The 21186-nt window shown below is 38.7% G+C and overlaps 1 protein-coding gene across 4 annotated transcripts in view; it reads left to right on the top strand.

Annotated features, from left to right (window-relative positions):
• LOC117292299 (myosin-10-like) overlaps window positions 1–21128 on the top strand; it is a 76295-nt gene extending 55167 nt beyond the window's left edge. For all 4 annotated transcript variants that reach the window (XM_033774309.1, XM_033774308.1, XM_033774306.1 and 1 more), the window contains 19 exons: window positions 526–681; window positions 1343–1491; window positions 1938–2082; window positions 2602–2814; window positions 2989–3195; window positions 3802–3906; window positions 4624–4776; window positions 5434–5601; window positions 6295–6462; window positions 10255–10380; window positions 10911–11123; window positions 11631–11792; window positions 12439–12567; window positions 12952–13164; window positions 13779–13862; window positions 14101–14225; window positions 15510–15618; window positions 15932–16104; window positions 16889–21128. In XM_033774309.1, the coding sequence (XP_033630200.1) occupies window positions 526–681; window positions 1343–1491; window positions 1938–2082; window positions 2602–2814; window positions 2989–3195; window positions 3802–3906; window positions 4624–4776; window positions 5434–5601; window positions 6295–6462; window positions 10255–10380; window positions 10911–11123; window positions 11631–11792; window positions 12439–12567; window positions 12952–13164; window positions 13779–13862; window positions 14101–14225; window positions 15510–15618; window positions 15932–16104; window positions 16889–17006 (2916 nt within the window). In that variant the 3' untranslated portion in view covers window positions 17007–21128. The remainder of the gene's footprint in view (window positions 1–525; window positions 682–1342; window positions 1492–1937; window positions 2083–2601; window positions 2815–2988; window positions 3196–3801; window positions 3907–4623; window positions 4777–5433; window positions 5602–6294; window positions 6463–10254; window positions 10381–10910; window positions 11124–11630; window positions 11793–12438; window positions 12568–12951; window positions 13165–13778; window positions 13863–14100; window positions 14226–15509; window positions 15619–15931; window positions 16105–16888) is intronic.
• The last annotated feature ends 58 nt before the right edge of the window (window positions 21129–21186 follow it).

The raw sequence follows: 21186 nt of genomic DNA, 5'->3' as shown, positions 1-21186 counted from the left end.
AAGACTTAAATTAATTTTGAAAATTTTGAAGATTATGAGCAACTGATTGGCTTGACAACTCTTTAATCATGTTGTTGCTCAATAACTAAGAAGTATTCAAACTACAAAAAGCTTTAAAATTTCCACGTCTGAATTTTCTGTCCATTCTTGATACAGATATTTTAATCATTCTGTTGCTCAATAGCAACACTAAGAAGTCTCCTGATGATGACTAGAGCAAGCTTCTAAAAACATTGAGACCCATTAAGAACTCACTCTGCTGTAGTGAAGTTAATAACGATTCTATAAGCTACGTAGTAGTCCCAGCCAATTATCTACCTTCCGCATAGTTGGAATATAAAGCAAGACAGTTCTCTAAAGAACAAATCTACATGTTCCTACATGTAGCAAGTAGATACACACATGGTGCTACAGCAAACCAAATATATCTTGATACCTCACCATGCAATTCCTCAAATCCCATATAACACTAAGAAAAGGTTTACAAATTTCACATGTTATTTTGCTTTCCTTTCTTTTATACAGATGTTCAAGGAGAAGAAATCAATTGAAGAGAGACTTTCGGACGTTGAATCTACCCTCGTTGAAGAGGAAGAGAAGAGCAAGGGTCTGATGAAACTCAAGTCACGACATGAAGCTACCATCGGTGACCTGGAGGACAAACTACGCCGGGAGGAAAAGGTACTTGCACAAATATTAATAATAAACAGCACCTATAAAGCGCACAGTATATGACAATAACCATGTCATTCAAGGGTGCTGGTTCGCAAAGTTAAAAGCACTTGGCAGAAACAGGTTACGAGCCAAAATTATATTAAGCTAACATTATTGTGTCTTGTGCCCCACTAAATCTTTGCTAAGCAAAGAAAGTTTACGAGCGGTATTTTCTGTTTCACCTCTTTATGAAACTTGGCCCTGCTCTGATCAGACTATCCCAGACACTAGATTAAAGACACAGGAAACTTTTGGTAATTGTCAAAGACCAGTCTTCTCACTTGGTGTATCCCAACATATGCATAAAATAACAAACCTGTGAAAATTTGAGCTCAATTGGTCGTCGAAGTTGCAAGATAACAATGGAAGAAAAAAAGCCCTTGTCACAAGAAGTTGTGTGCTTTCAGATGCTTGATTTCGAGACCTCAAAATCTAATTCTGAGGTCACAAAATCAAATTCATTGAAAATTACTTCTTTCTCGTAAACTACTTTACTCCAGAGGGAGCTGTTTCTTACAATGGTTTATACTATCAACCATTGCTTGTTACCAAGTAAGGTTTTATGCAAAGAGTGATTACCAATAGTGTCCAGTGCCTTTAAAATTGTTGTTTGTTATCCATCCATTAGTCCCGTGGTGATCTAGAGAAGGTGAAGCGCAAGAACGAGACCAGCCTGAATGATCTACGAGAGCAGCTGAACGAGCTACGGGCACAGGTGGAAGAACTACGTGCCCAGCTGGCCAAGAAAGAGGAAGAGTTGAACTATGCTCTTGCAAGGTGCGTCATTCATATCAAGTTAATTTTTTATACACTTTTTTTTATGATTTAATACAATAATATACGCACTCACAAACAAACAAACAAGTAACAAAAGGGGGGAAAAAATTAGAAAACAGATTTTGAACTGGTACGAAAATCCCTTTAAGAGAACCTTCTATGACAAGAGGTGACGGTGAAGTGGGTGAGCTTTTATTTTGTACCCCTCTTTGTCGCTACGCCTCAGTGGTTTTCAAATGAAGAAGGAAACAAAATCGTGCGTCTTCTGCACACCTAGATGGCTTTATTTATTCTTAAAAGGAATTCACTACAAAGTCTCCTGAATTCCCCGAAAAAAATCTACTCTGCGATAGCAGAATATAACGCAAACCAAATATACAACAATGTGGCTTTCTCTGAATCTGTTGAAACTTGTGGCTAATATTTTGAGTATCTTGTACCGACAGAATCGATGAAGAAATGGCCGCCAAGAACGCCGCCCAGAAAGCTCTGAGGGAACTCCAGACCCAAAGCTCTGAGCTCCAGGAAGATCTAGAAGCCGAGAGGGCAGCCAGAGCCAAGGCTGAGAAACAAAAGAAAGATATGAATGAGGTAAGTTGCATCTCAATTTATTTCCACTATATTGTTTAAAATGACAAAATATAACATTACTGGAGAAAAAACAAACATTATAGATTAAGTGGAGGAGGTCTCCTAAAAGCATGCTTGTTGAATTTGTGTACATACATACATACAACAAAATAAAAAGATGTCTGTGGAGTTGTAGAAAATACAATTTTGGGTACAAATGACATTTTTTCTGTGGAGCTGTACAAAGTGCTATTGTAATGTACTTGTCAACATTCGTTGTAAACTTATTTCGAGTCAGATTGTTTATTGAAAACACATTGACATATTGTCTTTCAATGCTATTTTAACCAATTTTTTTTTTAGGAAGGAAGTTGCCAATACAATGTAAACAAATATTGTGGCCTTTAAATTTACAACAAAAATATTTCTTGAAAATGTCACCCCTGTTGGCCTGTTTTGGCTTGTTCCTCCATTCTGATGTTTCCGACAAACGACACATTTAGCTTGATGTTGATCACATTTGTTGAATCCTTCTCCCAGGAACTGGAGGCCATCAAGTCCGAGTTGGAAGACTCGATGGACTCTACCGCCACCCAGCAGGAGCTGAGGAACAAGCGCGAGTCCGAGCTGAATGAACTCCGCAAGGCCCTGGAGGATGAGACCAAATCCCATGAGACTACCATCATTGAGCTACGTCACAAGAACAACGTGGTGGTGGAGGGGCTGAATGAACAATGTGAAGGGCTCAAGAGGGTGAGTATACCGATTGAAATCACTCATTTGAATGGTCTCGAGCAAACAAAGTTCTAGGTCAAAAAAATACATCAAATTATAATATATAATAAAATAAAATAAAAAAATAGAAAATGAAAAGTCATCTTCCCTGCATTGATTCAACTTCCACTTTTGTAATCATTCCTCATGTAGAGCAAAGCAGCTCTGGAGAAGACCAAGACCGCCATGGAGGCCGCCACGGCAGAGTTGAGCAACGACCAGAAGGCCATGGCCCAGGCCAAGCAAGAGTCTGAACGCAAACGCAAGAACCTGGAGGCTCAGTTGTCTGAGATGAATGTACGCCTGACCGAGACCGAGCGCGCCCGTAACGACTTCCAAGAAAGAGCTACCAAACAGCAGGTATGGACATCATTTTTTTTTTATACACTCACTGGGGCCCCAACGATAAGTAGCTAAGCATGATACAATTTGCTTAGTGAAATAAAGTTACCGGGCGGAATACCACATCGCACATGTACCAGATTTGACTGGTCAAGTTTTGAGTAGCAGAAAATTGTTGAACGGAAATGTCTGAACTGGCACTCCAGAAACTATATACTGTGCATTCAAAGTGACATTTCACTGCATACAAGGGGCGGGTGGTATGGAGCATTGAATTCAAGTTCTGGTGATTAAGTCATCAACGTGTGGGTTTGAATCTTGAATCATGACACTTGTGTCCTTGAGCAAGATGCTTTACTATAATTGCTTCTCTTCACCCAGGGGTATAAATGGGTACCTGCAAGGGTAGAGGTTGATATTGTGTATGAAAAAGCCTTTGGAGTGCTACAGTTGCCCAGGGCTGTACACTCCCCAGGGGGCTGAGAAATATTACAGGAACGTTATTGGCCCAATGACCAGGGCAGTGATGCAAAATGCATTGCTACAGTTTTTGTCAGATGCGCTATATAAGAACTTCTTATTATTATCTAACTCACATTTTTCCCTTTTGATTGTATTTGCCAGACTGAAATTGAGTCATTGACAGTCCAGTTGGAGCAATCTGAGGTTAAGTCTTCCCAGGCCAGTAAATCATCCAACTCTCTGGTAGCACAGCTTGCTGAGGTCCAGGTAAGCTTCAAGAACTCTCACCAAAAAAACAAACATCTTGTCTCTATTTATCTTGAGTAGCCTTTTCTTTATTTTCATCCTTCACCTATATGAGTGTCTAGTTATGATTTACCAGACTGTTTTGTCCTAGCTCGTTTGTTTGCTTTGTTTATTTGTTCTGTTGTATAGGTCAAGCTCTGTTCATATGTCCACTATGTTGTTGGACGCAGCATTTGTGAACAGACACCAACCCTCAGAAGTAAAAAAATAAAACAGTTCATGCATGAGTTGTTTCCGGTGTTTGGCGTGAAATATTTTCCAAACCAGTTTACTTTGAAGGGAATCCTTTTAAAAAAATAGATTATACTATCAACAGCTATGGTGCTTTTCACCAAGTAAGTTGATATGTTTAAATTTTTTGTATTTACCAATCTATGACCTTACTTTTATGTACAGAACAGAGATCCGTGGTCTTTAATACCTGGAAATTGGGTAGTGCGATTAGGGTTCACAATTGACAATGGTTTACGGTATACTTCCTACTTAAGTCTGTATTCTGATTGTTTTGCCCTTGGAAAAATCTTAATTCTTTTTTACTATCAAGGTCTGAAAAGTGCTTTAGAGCCAACACCATGTACATGTAGGTCAGCCCTTGTACTTGATAGAACTTTCCTATTTTTTTCGAGGACCAAATGTCATGCAAGGATTAATACCGTTACTGTCTTGATAATATGACAGGAAAATCTAAATGATGAGACCCGACACAAGTTGGACCTTAGCTCCAAGCTCCGTGCCAGCGAGGAGGAGAAGGAGCAGATTCAAGAGCAACTTGAAGAGGAGGAACAGGCCAAGAATAATCTTCAACGCCAAGTCAGCAATCTCACGGTCCAGGTAGGAATGCCTTCTCGGAGGAAAATGTGTTCGGACTGGTAGCGATGGGGGTAGTTGGTGTACTTCAGTCCTTTTAATTTTTGTTCTACATTCTGAAAAAAAAGAAGTGAGATATGGTTTGCAATGCTATTGCCCTGTTAGTGCATAAATATTTCTAACAGGTAAATTATTAGGAGCTGCACTAAGAAATAGCCCAAATCACCCTCGGCCATTGCCGTGGGGCCCTGTGCTTCTGCTGTGGTGCCCTCTGCAAGGTTTCAATACAACATACATTTTCACCATAGAAGCTCCCATTACCAGAGGAAAACTGTTGTACCCCTTCAAGAGCGCAGTTCAAGGCCTGAGAGTGACGCCTGCAAGGAAAATAGTTTTGGCGGGTAGCTAGGGGAAAACAAGGGGCACCAAGGCAATAAACAAGCAGGGCTTGATAGAAAATTGCTTCCGTAAACCTAAAATCATTGTGACTTCTTGATGCCCCTTTAAGAGCAATATTCAAGGTTTGAGAATGGCGTATGGAGGGAAAATAGTTTTGGCTGGTACCTAGGGGAAAACAAGGGGCACCAAGGCAATGAACAGGGGCTGGGAAGAAATTGCCTCCATAAACCTAAAACCTGATTTCTTGAAGACTATTATCACAAGTTTATCTTCATCTTTCAGCTTCAAGATGCCAAGAAGAGACACGAAGAGGACCAGTCTTCCATGGATGCATCTGACGAGGCTCAACGGCGAGTCCAACGAGAGCTGGAAGCAGTCCAGTCTCGTCTGGAGGAGGTCCTTACCAGCAGCGACAAACTGGAGAAGACCAAGAAACGTCTCCAGGCTGAGGTAAATAATGAGACGTCATTCCTTTAACTTGCTCAAACTATTCAGGAGGAAAACCTTCCATTTTGAAAGCACTGAGAAAATGTTGAAACTCAACACTGGAACGAGTTACATCATGTCCCCCAAATGTTCTCACACGGATATTAACTTCTCTTAAAATCTCTATAGAGAGTGTGAAGACACAAGGGGAGTACAAAAAGCCACATACACATGCCACAAGTATAAAAAACATTTTTCGATACAATTTAAATATATCAGAATTTTTGATATTTAATGAATAGGGTAGATGGCCTTAGCTTTCGATCCAAACCGGACCTTCTTCAGAGGCATAAAACAAGTACAAACAAATACATATCCATTTATAGACAAAGAGAGGAGAAAGGGATTAAGGGAAAGATCCAGAAAGAAGCGGGAAAATAACAGCCAATCAAAGTTTTTATTTCAGAAACAATTGGTGGCTATGAACCAATTGGAGTAAGGTGGCGAGGACAAAGGATGTTTAGTAGGAATTTTTGATATTTCATGTGATTAAAAAAGTCACATTGGCAATATCCATGTCAAAATAGTATTTTAATAATACTGATATTTCAACAAAAATAAAAACTTTGTTGAAAATATACTATCAACAGTTTCCCAGTGTCATCTTAGTTTGTGGTATAGAGATGTTTTCAATTGTCTCTCTGTTTTGCCTTGAAGCTTGATGACATCGTCGTTGACATGGAGAAGGAGCGTGCCCTCGTCAACAACCTAGAGAAGAAGCAGAAGAAGTTTGACGCCCTGCTGGCCGACGAGAGAGCTGAGAAGGAACGTCTTGGCCAGGACAAAGATCAATCCGATAAAGAGCTGAGAGAGAAAGAGACCAAGGTATGTAACTAGCGACTTCAAATGCTTAGTAGCAATGTTATGGTTTGGCTTTTAAATATTATCACATATTATTTGTTGATTTTTATTTATTTATTTTTTTAAAACTTATTTAATGCCGGATGAAAAATTTATTCAGCACTTTGATTTTTAGGAGTTGTACGAAATTGTCAATATGGGATTTGAAGCATTACATGGTGAGGTATCAGTGTATATTTGGTTTGCGTTTACATCATCATCATCATCATCATCATTCTTCGTTCTTGGACGGAATAGTAGAAGCAGCTTTGATAAAGTGGTGCCAGGTTGCTTTATCCCTCATGAGATGTTGGGTCTAGTTTTAATTGAGAATGGTATCTTTGGTTATGCTTTATCCCTCATGAGACGTTGGGTCTAGTTTTAATTGAGAATGGTATCTTTGGTTATGCTTTATCCCTCATGAGATGTTGGGTCTAGTTTTAATTGAGAATGGTATCTTTGGTTATGCTTTATCCCTCATGAGATATTGGGTCTAGTTTTAATTGAGAATGGTATCTTTGGTTATGCTTTATCCCTCATGAGATATTGGGTCTAGTTTTAATTGAGAATGGTATCTTTGGTTATGCTTTATCCCTCATGAGATGTTGGGTCTAGTTTTAATTGAGAATGGTATCTTTGGTTATGCTTTATCCCTCATGAGATATTGGGTCTAGTTTTAATTGAGAATGGTATCTTTGGTTATGCTTTATCCCTCATGAGATATTGGGTCTAGTTTTAATTGAGAATGGTATCTTTGGTTATGCTTTATCCCTCATGAGATGTTGGGTCTAGTTTTAATTGAGAATGGTATCTTTGGTTATGCTTTATCCCTCATGAGATGTTGGGTCTAGTTTTAATTGAGAATGGTATCTTTGGTTATGCTTTATCCCTCATGAGATGTTGGGTCTAGTTTTAATTGAGAATGGTATCTTTGGTTATGCTTTATCCCTCATGAGATATTGGGTCTAGTTTTAATTGAGAATGGTATCTTGGTTATGCTTTATCCCTCATGAGATATTGGGTCTAGTTTTAATTGAGAATGGTATCTTGGTTATGCTTTATCCCTCATGAGATGTTGGGTCTAGTTTTAATTGAGATTGGTATCTTGGTTATGCTTTATCCCTCATGAGATGTTGGGTCTAGTTTTAATTGAGAATGGTATCTTTGGTTATGCTTTATCCCTCATGAGATATTGGGTCTAGTTTTAATTGAGAATGGTATCTTGGTTATGCTTTATCCCTCATGAGATATTGGGTCTAGTTTTAATTGAGAATGGTATCTTTGGTTATGCTTTATCCCTCATGAGATGTTGGGTCTAGTTTTAATTGAGAATGGTATCTTTGGTTATGCTTTATCCCTCATGAGATATTGGGTCTAGTTTTAATTGAGAATGGTATCTTGGTTATGCTTTATCCCTCATGAGATATTGGGTCTAGTTTTAATTGAGAATGGTATCTTTGGTTATGGTTTATCCCTCATGAGATATTGGGTCTAGTTTTAATTGAGAATGGTATCTTTGGTTATGGTTTATCCCTCATGAGATATTGGGTCTAGTTTTAATTGAGAATGGTATCTTTGGTTATGCTTTATCCCTCATGAGATGTTGGGTCTAGTTTTAATTGAGAATGGTATCTTGGTTATGCTTTATCCCTCATGAGATATTGGGTCTAGTTTTAATTGAGAATGGTATCTTTGGTTATGGTTTATCCCTCATGAGATATTGGGTCTAGTTTTAATTGAGAATGGTATCTTTGGTTATGGTTTATCCCTCATGAGATATTGGGTCTAGTTTTAATTGAGAATGGTATCTTTGGTTATGCTTTATCCCTCATGAGATATTGGGTCTAGTTTTAATTGAGAATGGTATCTTTGGTTATGCTTTATCCCTCATGAGATGTTGGGTCTAGTTTTAATTGAGAATGGTATCTTTGGTTATGCTTTATCCCTCATGAGATGTTGGGTCTAGTTTTAATTGAGAATGGTATCTTTGGTTATGCTTTATCCCTCATGAGATATTGGGTCTAGTTTTAATTGAGAATGGTATCTTGGTTATGCTTTATCCCTCATGAGATATTGGGTCTAGTTTTAATTGAGAATGGTATCTTGGTTATGCTTTATCCCTCATGAGATGTTGGGTCTAGTTTTAATTGAGAATGGTATCTTGGTTATGCTTTATCCCTCATGAGATGTTGGGTCTAGTTTTAATTGAGAATGGTATCTTTGGTTATGCTTTATCCCTCATGAGATATTGGGTCTAGTTTTAATTGAGAATGGTATCTTGGTTATGCTTTATCCCTCATGAGATATTGGGTCTAGTTTTAATTGAGAATGGTATCTTTGGTTATGCTTTATCCCTCATGAGATGTTGGGTCTAGTTTTAATTGAGAATGGTATCTTTGGTTATGCTTTATCCCTCATGAGATATTGGGTCTAGTTTTAATTGAGAATGGTATCTTGGTTATGCTTTATCCCTCATGAGATATTGGGTCTAGTTTTAATTGAGAATGGTATCTTTGGTTATGGTTTATCCCTCATGAGATATTGGGTCTAGTTTTAATTGAGAATGGTATCTTTGGTTATGGTTTATCCCTCATGAGATATTGGGTCTAGTTTTAATTGAGAATGGTATCTTTGGTTATGCTTTATCCCTCATGAGATGTTGGGTCTAGTTTTAATTGAGAATGGTATCTTGGTTATGCTTTATCCCTCATGAGATATTGGGTCTAGTTTTAATTGAGAATGGTATCTTTGGTTATGGTTTATCCCTCATGAGATATTGGGTCTAGTTTTAATTGAGAATGGTATCTTTGGTTATGGTTTATCCCTCATGAGATATTGGGTCTAGTTTTAATTGAGAATGGTATCTTTGGTTATGCTTTATCCCTCATGAGATATTGGGTCTAGTTTTAATTGAGAATGGTATCTTTGGTTATGCTTTATCCCTCATGAGATGTTGGGTCTAGTTTTAATTGAGAATGGTATCTTTGGTTATGCTTTATCCCTCATGAGATGTTGGGTCTAGTTTTAATTGAGAATGGTATCTTTGGTTATGCTTTATCCCTCATGAGATATTGGGTCTAGTTTTAATTGAGAATGGTATCTTTGGTTATGCTTTATCCCTCATGAGATGTTGGGTCTAGTTTTAATTGAGAATGGTATCTTTGGTTATGGTTGTGGTAACACCGTGTGTATACTTACTCGCAGATTATGTTCTTTCTAGAACTCATCGGGCTTTGTAGCCTACTGCCGCAGAATGTATTATTGGGGAATCTGGGAGACTACTCTATCACTGCGGGGTAGACTTTCAATATTTCACAGTGGGTTCTGACGCCTGTTTTGCACCAGTTTCATTGGACAGTGTTGTACCTTTCCATCGACATTTTTCGTAATTTCTTCAGTAGGTTCTAATTGTATATTTGGTTTGCGGTAACACCATGTGTGTATCTACTTGCCAGGTAGAGTTGTTCTTAGGGAACTGTCTTGCTTTATTCTACTGCCGTGGAGTAGATAATCGGAGGTTCGGGAGACTTCTCAGTTCTGAAAAGAACTGTCCTGCTTTTTAACTATTACCAGGGCGGATGGTATAGAAATTAGACTGGACTACTACTTTAGCTTATAGGATCGTAATTAACTGTACTGCTGCGGAGTCAGTTCTGAAATTGGTCTCAACGTTTCGACTAGCTTGCTCTAGTCATCGTCAGGAGACTCAAATCCTATATAGGTTCTAATGCCTCAAATCCTATATAGGTTCTAATTGCTCTGTATGTTTCTCTATAGTTGATCTCCTTGCACAGAGAGCTTGAGGAGCTTCAGGATCAGCTGGCAGACAGCGAGCGCATCCGTAAATCTCAGGCCGCTGAGCTAGAAGAAGTCATGTCCTCTAAGGATGACGTAGGAAAGAATGTAAGTGTGTTCTTAAAATTTTGCGTTTCTCAGCCGTGTCAGAATTGGTTTTGTGAACAGTGATGTAGCCACAATGGGCAGTGCTGAGCAGGCCTGCCCAGGACTCACAATTTTTGTCAAACACTCTTGAGCAAAAACATATTGTGTCACCCAGCACAGATTTTCCATAGAATAAATCAAAATATTGTCCAGTGTGCATTGGTCTGAGACACAGCTAATGATATAACACAAACAGTTTGGAAACCTTGCAATATACCCGAAGCTTGCACTTCAGCGATAATGGCCCCCTAATAAACAAGGGTAATTTTGTTGATCCGCTCGCCCTTGGTGAACTATTTGATTTATTGTTGCCACTAAAAATAATTAAGCTACAATCCTGTTTGTGAAGTAGTGTAATAACAACTCAATGTAGACATTTAGAATGACAGTGGGGAGAGGTTTCACTGTGTCTATGCATGAACAGCTATATTGATACGGATTTGTTTTCCCAACAAGTTTTAATTTTGTTTTGGTACGCTCCCCCCACCCAGGTCCATGGATTGGAGAAGTCCAAGAAGAACCTGGAGTCTCAGATCGAGGAGATGCGAACCCAGATGGAGGAGCTTGAGGATGAGCTCCAGGCCACGGAGGATGCCAAGCTGCGTCTAGAGGTCAACATGCAAGCCCTGAAGGCTAACTTTGAGAGGGAGGTGCAGGGCAAGGAGGAGGCTCAGGAAGAGAAGAGACGTGGCCTCATCAGACAGGTAACAGCAGAGCTGAGTTATTTAAGAGAAAATAGAATTAGCTGTTACAAAAAACTTATCGAGCAAAAGGACCGAGGGTATAAATGCAAGAAATCGTTTTGGCCTGATGTTTCAACCCTAGCAGAGTTTTTCTCGAAGGCTAAATGACAACACAACAAACATGAACAGATGACTAAGTTTTACAAAAGCAGTGAAGTGTAAATACATGAATAGAGAGTGAGAGAGAGAGTCACAAAGCACACAGAAAAAACAAGGGGTAAACATGGTGGTGGGGGTTGGCTGGGTTAACAAGTTTTTTAAATATTATTTAGTCAGCTAAGCATCCTAATAAAAACCGCACACCAACTTTTTGTTAAAAGATGAAAATGAAGAAATTTCAGTTTTAGACGTGGGAGGATAAACCTTGTAGTAGGGAAAATCCATTCTGTCAGAGGGACTGAAAACCCCCCCCAAATACAATTCACAATTGCTAAGAATGATCTAACTTAATGTTGCTGTTTCCTGTAGCTCCGTGAGATGGAAGCTGAGCTTGAAGAGGAGCGCAAGCAGCGAGGAGCTGCAGTCAACGCTAAGAAGAAGTTTGAGATGGATATGAAGGATCTAGAGGGTCAGGTCGAGGCAGCAGCCAAGGTCAAAGAGGATAGCATCAGACAAGTCCGTAAACTACAGGTATGTCATTCCCGATGCAATTTCCATCTATTAAATTTAGTTTGAGAGTACAAAATTTAAGTGGAAGGCTCCAAATTTTGAGAAAAATCCACAAAGCAGAAGTGTGTAAAATTGTGCGGTAGTTGTTTCACAGAGAAGAAGGGGAGGTAAGTGCATCTAAATAAGAGAAAAACAAGAGACAAGTTCATGTCTATGGGAGATATTAACTATGAAGCCAGCTCATTGGAAGTGCCGTTGCTGAGCGGTAAGCAGCACCTCATTCAAACTCTCTGATCAGCAGAGTGTGGGTTCGAAACCCAGTCTTGAAACTTGTGTCCTTTCATATTGGATGTAAAGCCGTTGGTCCCGTGTGTTGTATAGCGCACGTGAAAGAACCCAGTGCACTTATGGAAAAGAGAAGGGGTTTGCCCCGGTTTTCCAGGTTAGATTGGCAGCATATTGCACCACAGCAACTTGTATTAAACCATTACATGGTGCTATGTAAGAGGAGTAGATCTCATAATTCAAACATAGTCTCACATACCTTGCGGGAAAATACTGTATGTTAAAGCGCCTTGAGCATCACTGAGTGGCGGATATGCGTGCTATATAAGAAGCCACTATTATTACTATTATAACATACTTTATTTTCTTTATCCCCCAACAGAGCCAGATGAAGGAGTTTCAACAGGACTTGGACGAAGCTCGACAGGGTCGTGATGATCTAGCCATCTCAGCCCGTGAAGCAGAACGCAAGCTCAAGACAATGGAGCAAGAGCACATGCAGTCACAGGAGGTACTGACTAAGTCTAGTATTTGGACTTCCAAGTATACTACATACATAGAGTTATATTTAAGTACTAGAGGGCTCACTGGTGATGCTGCATGTACAAACACGACGGGACCGTAAGGAGATGCGCAAGGCGATCACTGTATGTTGAATATGAAGTACACGCCGGTGTGAGTGTATAATCAATACACGCTATGCCATGCGATGTGTTTTTTTTAACTAACAAAATGGCAGCGAGCCGGGCTGCGCAACTATACCAGTGCACTCTATGAGTACGTATAATGTTTAGTGTGTAGTACACCCAGCAAAAAAGGTCTCTAAGGCCATCAGCAACTTCAATGATTTTAGTACAAATTCAACAGCGATCCCTTTTTTACTCGCCCTTTCCAGGACCTGGCTACATCTGAGCGCCAGCGTCGCAAGGCGGAGGCAGACCGGGACGAGCTCCAAGAGGAGATCAACAGCAACCTGAGCAAGGGTAACTCCCTAGTGGAAGATAAGAGACGCCTGGAGCAACGCATCTCCCAGCTGGAGGATGAGCTTGAGGAAGAACAGAGCAACGTTGAGATCCTGATGGACAAAGAGAGGAAGAGCAATGCTCAGGTTGGTTTTTTTTTTTTTTTTTTTTTTTTGGGGGGGGGGATATTTTTCCTCGTAGGTAGGGCTCGAATGTGGAGGGAAAAATCCATAAGACCGCAGGGCTTGTAGCTCTGAACTTTTACTGGACTAGCATTTATTTAACAAGAACAGAATCAGAATGAGTTGAGCAAGCACAAAGAGATGATCTATTTCAATTGTTTTATGTGTAGATATGTATGTGTACTTCGACATGCTTGAAAGAGAATTAAAAGATGGTTATCACATTAACAGTCAACCTTTTTTTTTTCCCACAAAGTTATTTACACTGTGAGGTATTATCTTGAAAAAGAAAAACACAAGTTTACAGAACATGCTGAAATCACAGGCCTTGGGTCTGTGGTCCAGTGTTAATTTCAAGCCCTGGTAGGGGGTGGGGGTGACAGGGAAAGAGGGGATCAATCACTGTGAAGGTTAAATTGAGACACCACAAGGGTAAGCGGAAGAGTGAAGGATCACTGGGGAACCTGCAGACCCCCCCTCCCCACCCCATCAAGGAACTGTTTTAAGACACAGGAGCAAGTTATTTGTAAATTTGCGCAGATTTTGTATAATTTTTGTTGTTGTCTTTGATTTGCCAGATTGAGACTTTCACCAACGAGCTGGCCTCGGAGCATTCAACCACCCAACGTCTAGAGAATGCCAAGATGCTTCTAGAAAGACAGGTGAGTGTACTGTGGGATCTAGGTTATGACCAGCTATATTAATCCTTGAGAATTACCTGGACCTGTGAAATACGCTTGACTTAAGCCCCGAGTTCCCTGCTTCCTTAAGCGCTGATTCTTTGCTTACGGTAAGCAGAGCCAATAAATTTGACCCTGAGTGTATTATTGTATGACAGCTTGAAATGAATGGCCTGCAAGTAGGTATTTTCAAATCTCAAACCTCTTGTATGACATTTAGAACAAGGAATTGAAAGCCAAACTTCAAGAGCTTGAGATGACTGTGGCCAAGAAGAGCAAGGCAACAATAGCCCAGATGGAGAGCAAGATAAGTCAGCTGGATGACCAGCTCGAGGCAGAGGCTAGGTAAGTTGAAACTTTGTTTATCACTTGCAAACTCTCCCTGACTCTGCAGAAAGTTCTCTGAAAATAAACCAATCTTTCCATGCTCTGATGAACAAATTTGAAAATCTCCCCAATTATGGATACTTTTTTCCCCGATAGGCTGAATGTAATTCTAAATATGTCACTGATTGTTTTACAAAATCTCCCTGATTACACGATTCACATGTTGGCAGCTCTGCACTCTGCACCCAAAACAACAAAATTGACGTCACAGTTTATCTTCAGAAATCAACAGTGGTTTATAAGTTGGCCACATTAAAGAGTTTCATTCTAGAATTCACATCCCCTATAAGGTGACCCCCCTCCCTGCAATGCTGCTCCCCAGGTTGTATCGTAAACCGTGCGGGGTTTCTGGCTATACGGCAGTATATGGGGTGTATGACTTTTGACTGGTGCCCCAAACAAAGAATGTTTATGCGCTCGTCAGTTGAAGCGATTTGATATGCCCTTCAGGCTGTGGTAAAGCGCAATATAAAAATTGATGTAGGGAGACCGCCTGCATATGTCTAGTTAGCTCAGTTGGTAAAGCACCAGCACATTATTCCCAGGGGTCACAGGTGAAAATTCCCTTCTAGTAAATAAGTCTTTGTCCACCTAGAATCATTTTTAAGATTGACAGCTCTTAAAGGCAGTGGACACTATTGGTAATTACTCAAAATAATTATCATCATAAAACCTTTCTTGATTACGAGTAATGGAAAGAGGTTGATAGTATATAACATTGTGAGAAACAGCTCCCTCTAAAGTGACGTAGATTTCGAGAAAGAAGTAATTTTCCACGAATTTGATTTCGAGACCTCAAGTTTAGAATTTGAGGTCTCAAAATCAAGCATCAGAAAGCACACAACTTCGTATATGACAATGGTGTTTTTTCTTTCATTATTATCTCGCAACTTCGACGATCGATTGAGCAAAAATTTTCACAGGTTTCTTATTTTATGCATTTGTTGAGATACACCAACTGTGAAGGCTAGTCTTTGACAATTACCAATAGTGTCCACTGCCTTTAAGATTGACAGTTTTTAACTTTTTTTGATCTTAATCAGACTTACTTTAATATGATAAATTTAAATTTGAATTGGTGTAATAATAAAAATGTTCAGCCAGAGGCCAAATTGAAGGCCGTGTTAACAGATAAAAATATTTATAAATATGTACATATAAAAGATATGTAAAAATACAAAATGCATATTGTGTAAGTGTTTTGCTTGAATGGTTTTGTTGTTTTTCTTCTTTCTTGAACAGGGAGCGCAGTGCCGCTGCCAAAGCAGCAAGACGAGCTGAGAAGAGGGCCAAGGAGCTGGGCATGCAGATGGAAGATGAGAGACGCCACGCAGACCAGTACAAAGAACAGGTAAGAGATTACTTAAAGCAAGTCAGGTCCCAATTTCATAGAGCTGCTTAAGCACAAAATAATTATGCTTACCAGAATAAGGTTATCACCCAAAATAAGCGTGCATGTATGTGTGCACGTTTGTTTTTGCCTGGGACAGTTGTTATACCCTGTGTATAATACGTGTCTGTACCTTTTACTAATTACATTTTTCTCCTTAGTCTTGCCGCCTCCATATCTATTTTATAGCTCTTTTGGTGTAATTTTAATGAACTTTTGGGGAGAAATAAAATAATAATAATAATAACCATCAATTTCCTTGTTCTTGCCTTAGGTGGATAAGTCCAACGCCAAGTTGAAGTCACTAAAGAGGCAGGTGGATGAGTCGGAGGATGAGTGCACACGAATCAATGCCCAGAAACGCAAGATCCAACGAGAGCTAGACGAGCAGACTGAACAGAACGAGGCACTCATGAGGGAGGTCAACCAGCTAAAATCCAAAATGAGGTCAGTTTGGCACTATTAAACCATGTACTAAAGCACTTTACACTGTTACTACCCCTGTTCTTTGGACCTTGATCCATCCTCGAACCATTTCAACTCCTTTAGGAGTATGTAGCACTGGCAGCCACAGGGGCATGCATTATTTGTTTCAAGGATCTCTGTTCACATGTCTGTTGACACGGTAAATCAAGGACATCTCTTTGGTCTCTCCTCAGTTGGATTTAAAAACATTTTTTTTTTAGCGACGTCCCCATTAGAACACAGAAGCAAGGCAAGGGAATTCTTGCTCTGTTAAAAGACCCATTGGATCCCTTTTGTTATTCTCAGTTTTAACGTGTAGACCCCGCCTTATTTACTGCTGTATAATAAGACGCAGTTGCCGTTAAGTGTCTTGCCCAAGTATTACAATCGGGATACAAATCAAACACTCAATTGCTCTTAAGTCAGACCAGAGAGCTGTAAATGAGTCCAGCCGACGATTTCACCAAACGCTTTCCTAACTTAGGATTATCTTGGGACTTAGGACGAGTTCAGTTCCGTATCCAAATGTGTTGGACGAATTGAACCCATCCTTAGTTAGGACGGGTTACTCTTCCTAACTCGAATTAGGATTAATCCTAGCTTTTCGTGAAATCGGCTGCAGGCTCTGTGGCTCTTTCGTAAATATGGAATGTCTTATCTTGTATTTATTACTCATGGACAAAACATGATAGCTCAGTACATATTTTCGGCTTGATAGATTACATAATTTGTCACCCAGCAATCAAATGTTTTTTCTCTGTTTTAGGAATACTGCATCTTCACGTCCAAGTCGTTACGGCGGTGGAAGCCGGCGGGCTGCACCAGTAGAGAGCACCAGCTCGGCTGACGATGCACCAGACGGCACAGGAGACGGCATGGAGTAAAAGATATCCTCAAATCCATTATGCAACTTAATCGGTGCCTAACCATGGACCATCCAGATGGGTACGGGTTCAAATGATAGCTTGGCATTGAACATTGAGTAAGTCATGCGTCTAGGCATGATTATTATTTCAAGTCAAACAAAAAAAGATTCAGGGTGTAAAGCCAATGCTAGAAGTGTTTTTAGGTTGTAAGATCGTCTGTGGCACCAATACTAACAATTAGAATAGTCATCCATACATCGTCACAAATGTCAACATTACAAATTAATTTAAAAACTATTTTGAATACGCAGTGCTTTTTAATTTCAGTATCAATTTTCAAATTAGCTTTAAATTTCTCTGGGGTTTGAATCTTTATTTTGTTGTTTTTACTTTTAGAACTAGCTTGCGTTAACCATTTTGATGAATGTTTCCTGCATACTTGGTTGCGAATTATTTTTGAAGTCGTTGATTTTCAGCAGGGTGTTTGTATCAACTTAGGCTTGTTTTAGTTTCCACTAAAGCCTTATTGAAAGCATGGTAGCTCTAGTCCCGGCATTTATTTCTTAAATAAAATAAAAATTCGAGAAAAGTGTGACGACAACATTTTAAACCTGATAGCTGTGTAATTTTTTTGATCAACTAACAGTACCATCAAATTATGACGCATAGGGTTGTTTTGTGTTTTAGAACCATAACCTTCAGACCTTTCATGAAAAAGGGCCTATAAATATTTGAAAATCAATGGCATTTTGTATATAAATAGGTTTTGTAACAGTTACAAATGATGATGTAATAGGTCAAAAAACAATCTGGGGGGAGAAACTGGGAGGGTAAAAATTTTGGTTTCTTCATTTGAGGACAAATTTTGTTTGATAAAGGGAGGTGAATGTATGAGATTTTTTAGTTTTTATAGACATCAGCTGAGTAGTCAATGTAAAAGTGGAGTTAAAGTGAAACTACGTACATCGTGAAGGTAATAAGAGTGGTGAAACTTGACATGAACAACAACCTACTAATAATTGAAAAGTTCCTTTTTTTTTGATATTGAAAACAAATAATAATGATGAGTTTATATATTTAGTTTAATAATAGATTATAACATTTTTCGATCAGCGATTATAAATACGTTGTAACCCTTTTTATTTAGCTCTCTATTTTTTCGTACATGGATTTATTAATCAAGTTTATGTTTTGCTATTTGGATGGTATTTCAGTATATATATATATATATACAGTAGAGACAGAGCAGTAGGCCTTTGTTGTGTGTGCTGGTTTTTGTTTAGGTTTGTTTAGTAACGCTTTCCTGTGGAAAGAGAACGGTGAAGGACTTTAACCAAGGGGTACAGTTCTTAAGATCCTTGGAGAGGGGATGTTACTCAAGTTCCAGAGGGGTGTGTATTGTCCCCCCAACCCCCAAGGAAGGGTAACGTGATCCAGTGCTCCAGATGGATTAGCACTTAGCAGCCAAGGTACTAGAGTACCTATCCCCTAGACTGTAAACCCAAAGGCGATGGGGCATGAGGGGAGCTCCCAAGTTGGGAAGTACGCCCCCAAGGCACCCCTGGCCCCCCTTCACCATAAAGTTGATGTGTCAAGTGATATCTTAGGATAAGCCTTAAAGGGTGTTAGTTGTGGAGTGAATACAGTGAAGCACCAGGGTGGATGTTGGGTTTGGAGTGAATACAGTGAAGCACCAGGGTACATGTTGGGTTACAACTTTTGATAAAGTGGGATTGATACCTTTAGTTATTTCTAAACCCTTCTCCCCCAGCTCAAATTACTGTTTGGAGCAGTTGGTAATTTCGTTTTATTGGGTCGAAATTCTCTCCAGATGAAGGATTATTAGTCGAGCAATGAATATTAAACATAAATATGCAAGATTAAACTGCGCTCTAGGTGTATTTAATTTGGTTTTTACCTTAGCACTAAAGCAAGTGATGTAATGTACAACATAATAAATCTACCACTAGAAAATATTTACAAATAAATAAATTAAAACAAATAAATAAGAAGTTGAAAAACATCTTTAACAAAAACGTTCTAGCTAGAGTTACTAATATTGTATTTGTAGGTTATTTATAACCCTATTTTGTTTTTGTTTTTAATTTTCGAAACAACTTTCATGAGTTTCAATTTTTTTTTTCTGCGCTGGGATTTTTTGCCTATTATATAAAGTAATCGATTAACAATTAATGCATTCCATTATTGAATCTTTAGACTAGGCTCCTGAAGAGTAGATATTTTCCTACGCGATTAACCTTTAAAAAAAAGTAAAAATTTCCACAACCATGAACAAGTCAACATGTGAGTTAGCATTCTGAATGTTCAGGTTTTCGCGTCAACATGTAATTGTCTCTAAAGAGATATGACAAAATACTAGATTGGTTTGCCGCTTGTATATATAATGAAACTGAACAGGAGTTTAAAATTTTGCTGTAAATGTAGCCCAATTCCTGCAAACTTAAACCAAAAATCACTTTGAAATTATCAATCATTATGCAGACCTTTTAGCTCGAGTTAGCAAATCTTTAACTGTACAGTCATAGATAGAATTGTAGACTTGTTGCACGGATGTAGTTGTCCAAACTAGCCTTGGTGCTCCTCATTTGAATACCAGGGGCCTTTACCAAACTTAAGCTTGGGCTTAACTCCGGCTTGGGCTTGGATTTGGCTACATCAGCAATTTTTGAGCAGTGTGCATTTTGCATGGTGTTTCAAGCATCAAATTCAGCCTGAAGCTGGTTCCGAAGCCAAGGTTTGGAATTATGCCCCTAATGTTGTATGAGGAGCATTTTGAGTTATTTGTTTGTGAGTTTTTCAGGCTTCCATTTGATAATTAACAGTCGGAAGACTTGTGTTTGGATTTTGTTGTCGTTTGAATTAAACTAGTACTATTTTTTCAATGAATACATTGTGTTCATCTTGCCAGTTATCCATTGCCCTGTTTAAGGGGCACTCAAAATAAATGCCCCATACTGGTGAATATGAGAAGGTTCATTCATTTAGATGCATCGGTTCAGAACTTCAGCCATGGTGGTCATGTTTCTGGACTCCTGGTACTAACATAGTGTTGGGTTCATTCTAGGAAACAGACTAAGGAAGTTAAAGCTCACTTTAGTTTCATGGACATAAAAAAAGAAATGGGTTTAGAAGAAGAAAAAACAAATATAGAAAGTTGACTTGTGACAACACCCTATGTCCAATACAGTAGCAACTATTACAATTTGGTTTAGAAAGTTGACTTGTGACAACGCCCTATGTCCAATACAGTAGCAACTATTACAATTTGGTTTAGAAAGTTGACTTGTGACAACACCCTATGTCCAATACAGTAGCAACTATTACAATTTGGTTTAGAAAGTTGACGTGTGACAACACCCTATGTCCAATACAGTAGCAACTATTACAATTTGGTTTAGAAAGTTGACTTGTGACAACACCCTATGTCCAATACAGTAGCAACTATTACAATTTGGTTTGATGTAATTTTATACATTATTTTGTACATGTCATGGCAGCTATCTTGTTTGTAGTTTATTTGCACCAATTCTTCATTTAGTTATTACTACTATAGATTATATGTTTTTACATAGTGCCTTGGTGATGGTGTTTGTATCTAGGAAGATGATATGAATTAACTTTCCAAATAGAATGTCTTGTTTAAGATGGGACCATTTTTTTTAGCGCTGCCAACCAGGAAAGTACACTGAAACAGCTTGAGAAAGTTTTGCTTATCAAGTTTCACTGGTATCAAATTGTACTGCTCAATAGACACTGCTTTTGCCAGCCAAATTCTTCTTGGGAACGCTATCAAATTGGGCTTTTTAAGAAAATATATAGCCCCGATTTATAGTGTTTATAAAAAAATTCAATATATTATAAAACTAACGAAATATGTAATTACTATCCAATTCTTCTTGATGTAATAAACATTAGTTAAAGAACATATAATTAAACATTTGGGAAAATTCAATTTTGTTTTAAAGAATGTTGCTTAAAGTAGAAATGTTTATCCCTTGTATGCCTATTAACACACCAATACTGGTTTTGGGATTATCTTTAAAAGAAATAATTTGACAATTAACGAGCGATTCTATAATAAAACCTTGCAAATTTAATAAATAACGCTTTTGATAAGTAGTCTTCTCTTGTTTTGGTTTTGTTTTTAAGAAGCTCCTCTATTTTATTTTTTGTTTAG

The sequence above is a fragment of the Asterias rubens genome, chromosome 7 (genome assembly GCF_902459465.1).
Source record: "Asterias rubens chromosome 7, eAstRub1.3, whole genome shotgun sequence".
In the NCBI taxonomy this organism is placed as follows: Eukaryota; Metazoa; Echinodermata; class Asteroidea; order Forcipulatida; family Asteriidae; genus Asterias; species Asterias rubens.
The sequence above is the reverse complement of the archived record's forward strand: the minus strand, read 5'-3'. Positions and strand labels throughout refer to the sequence as shown.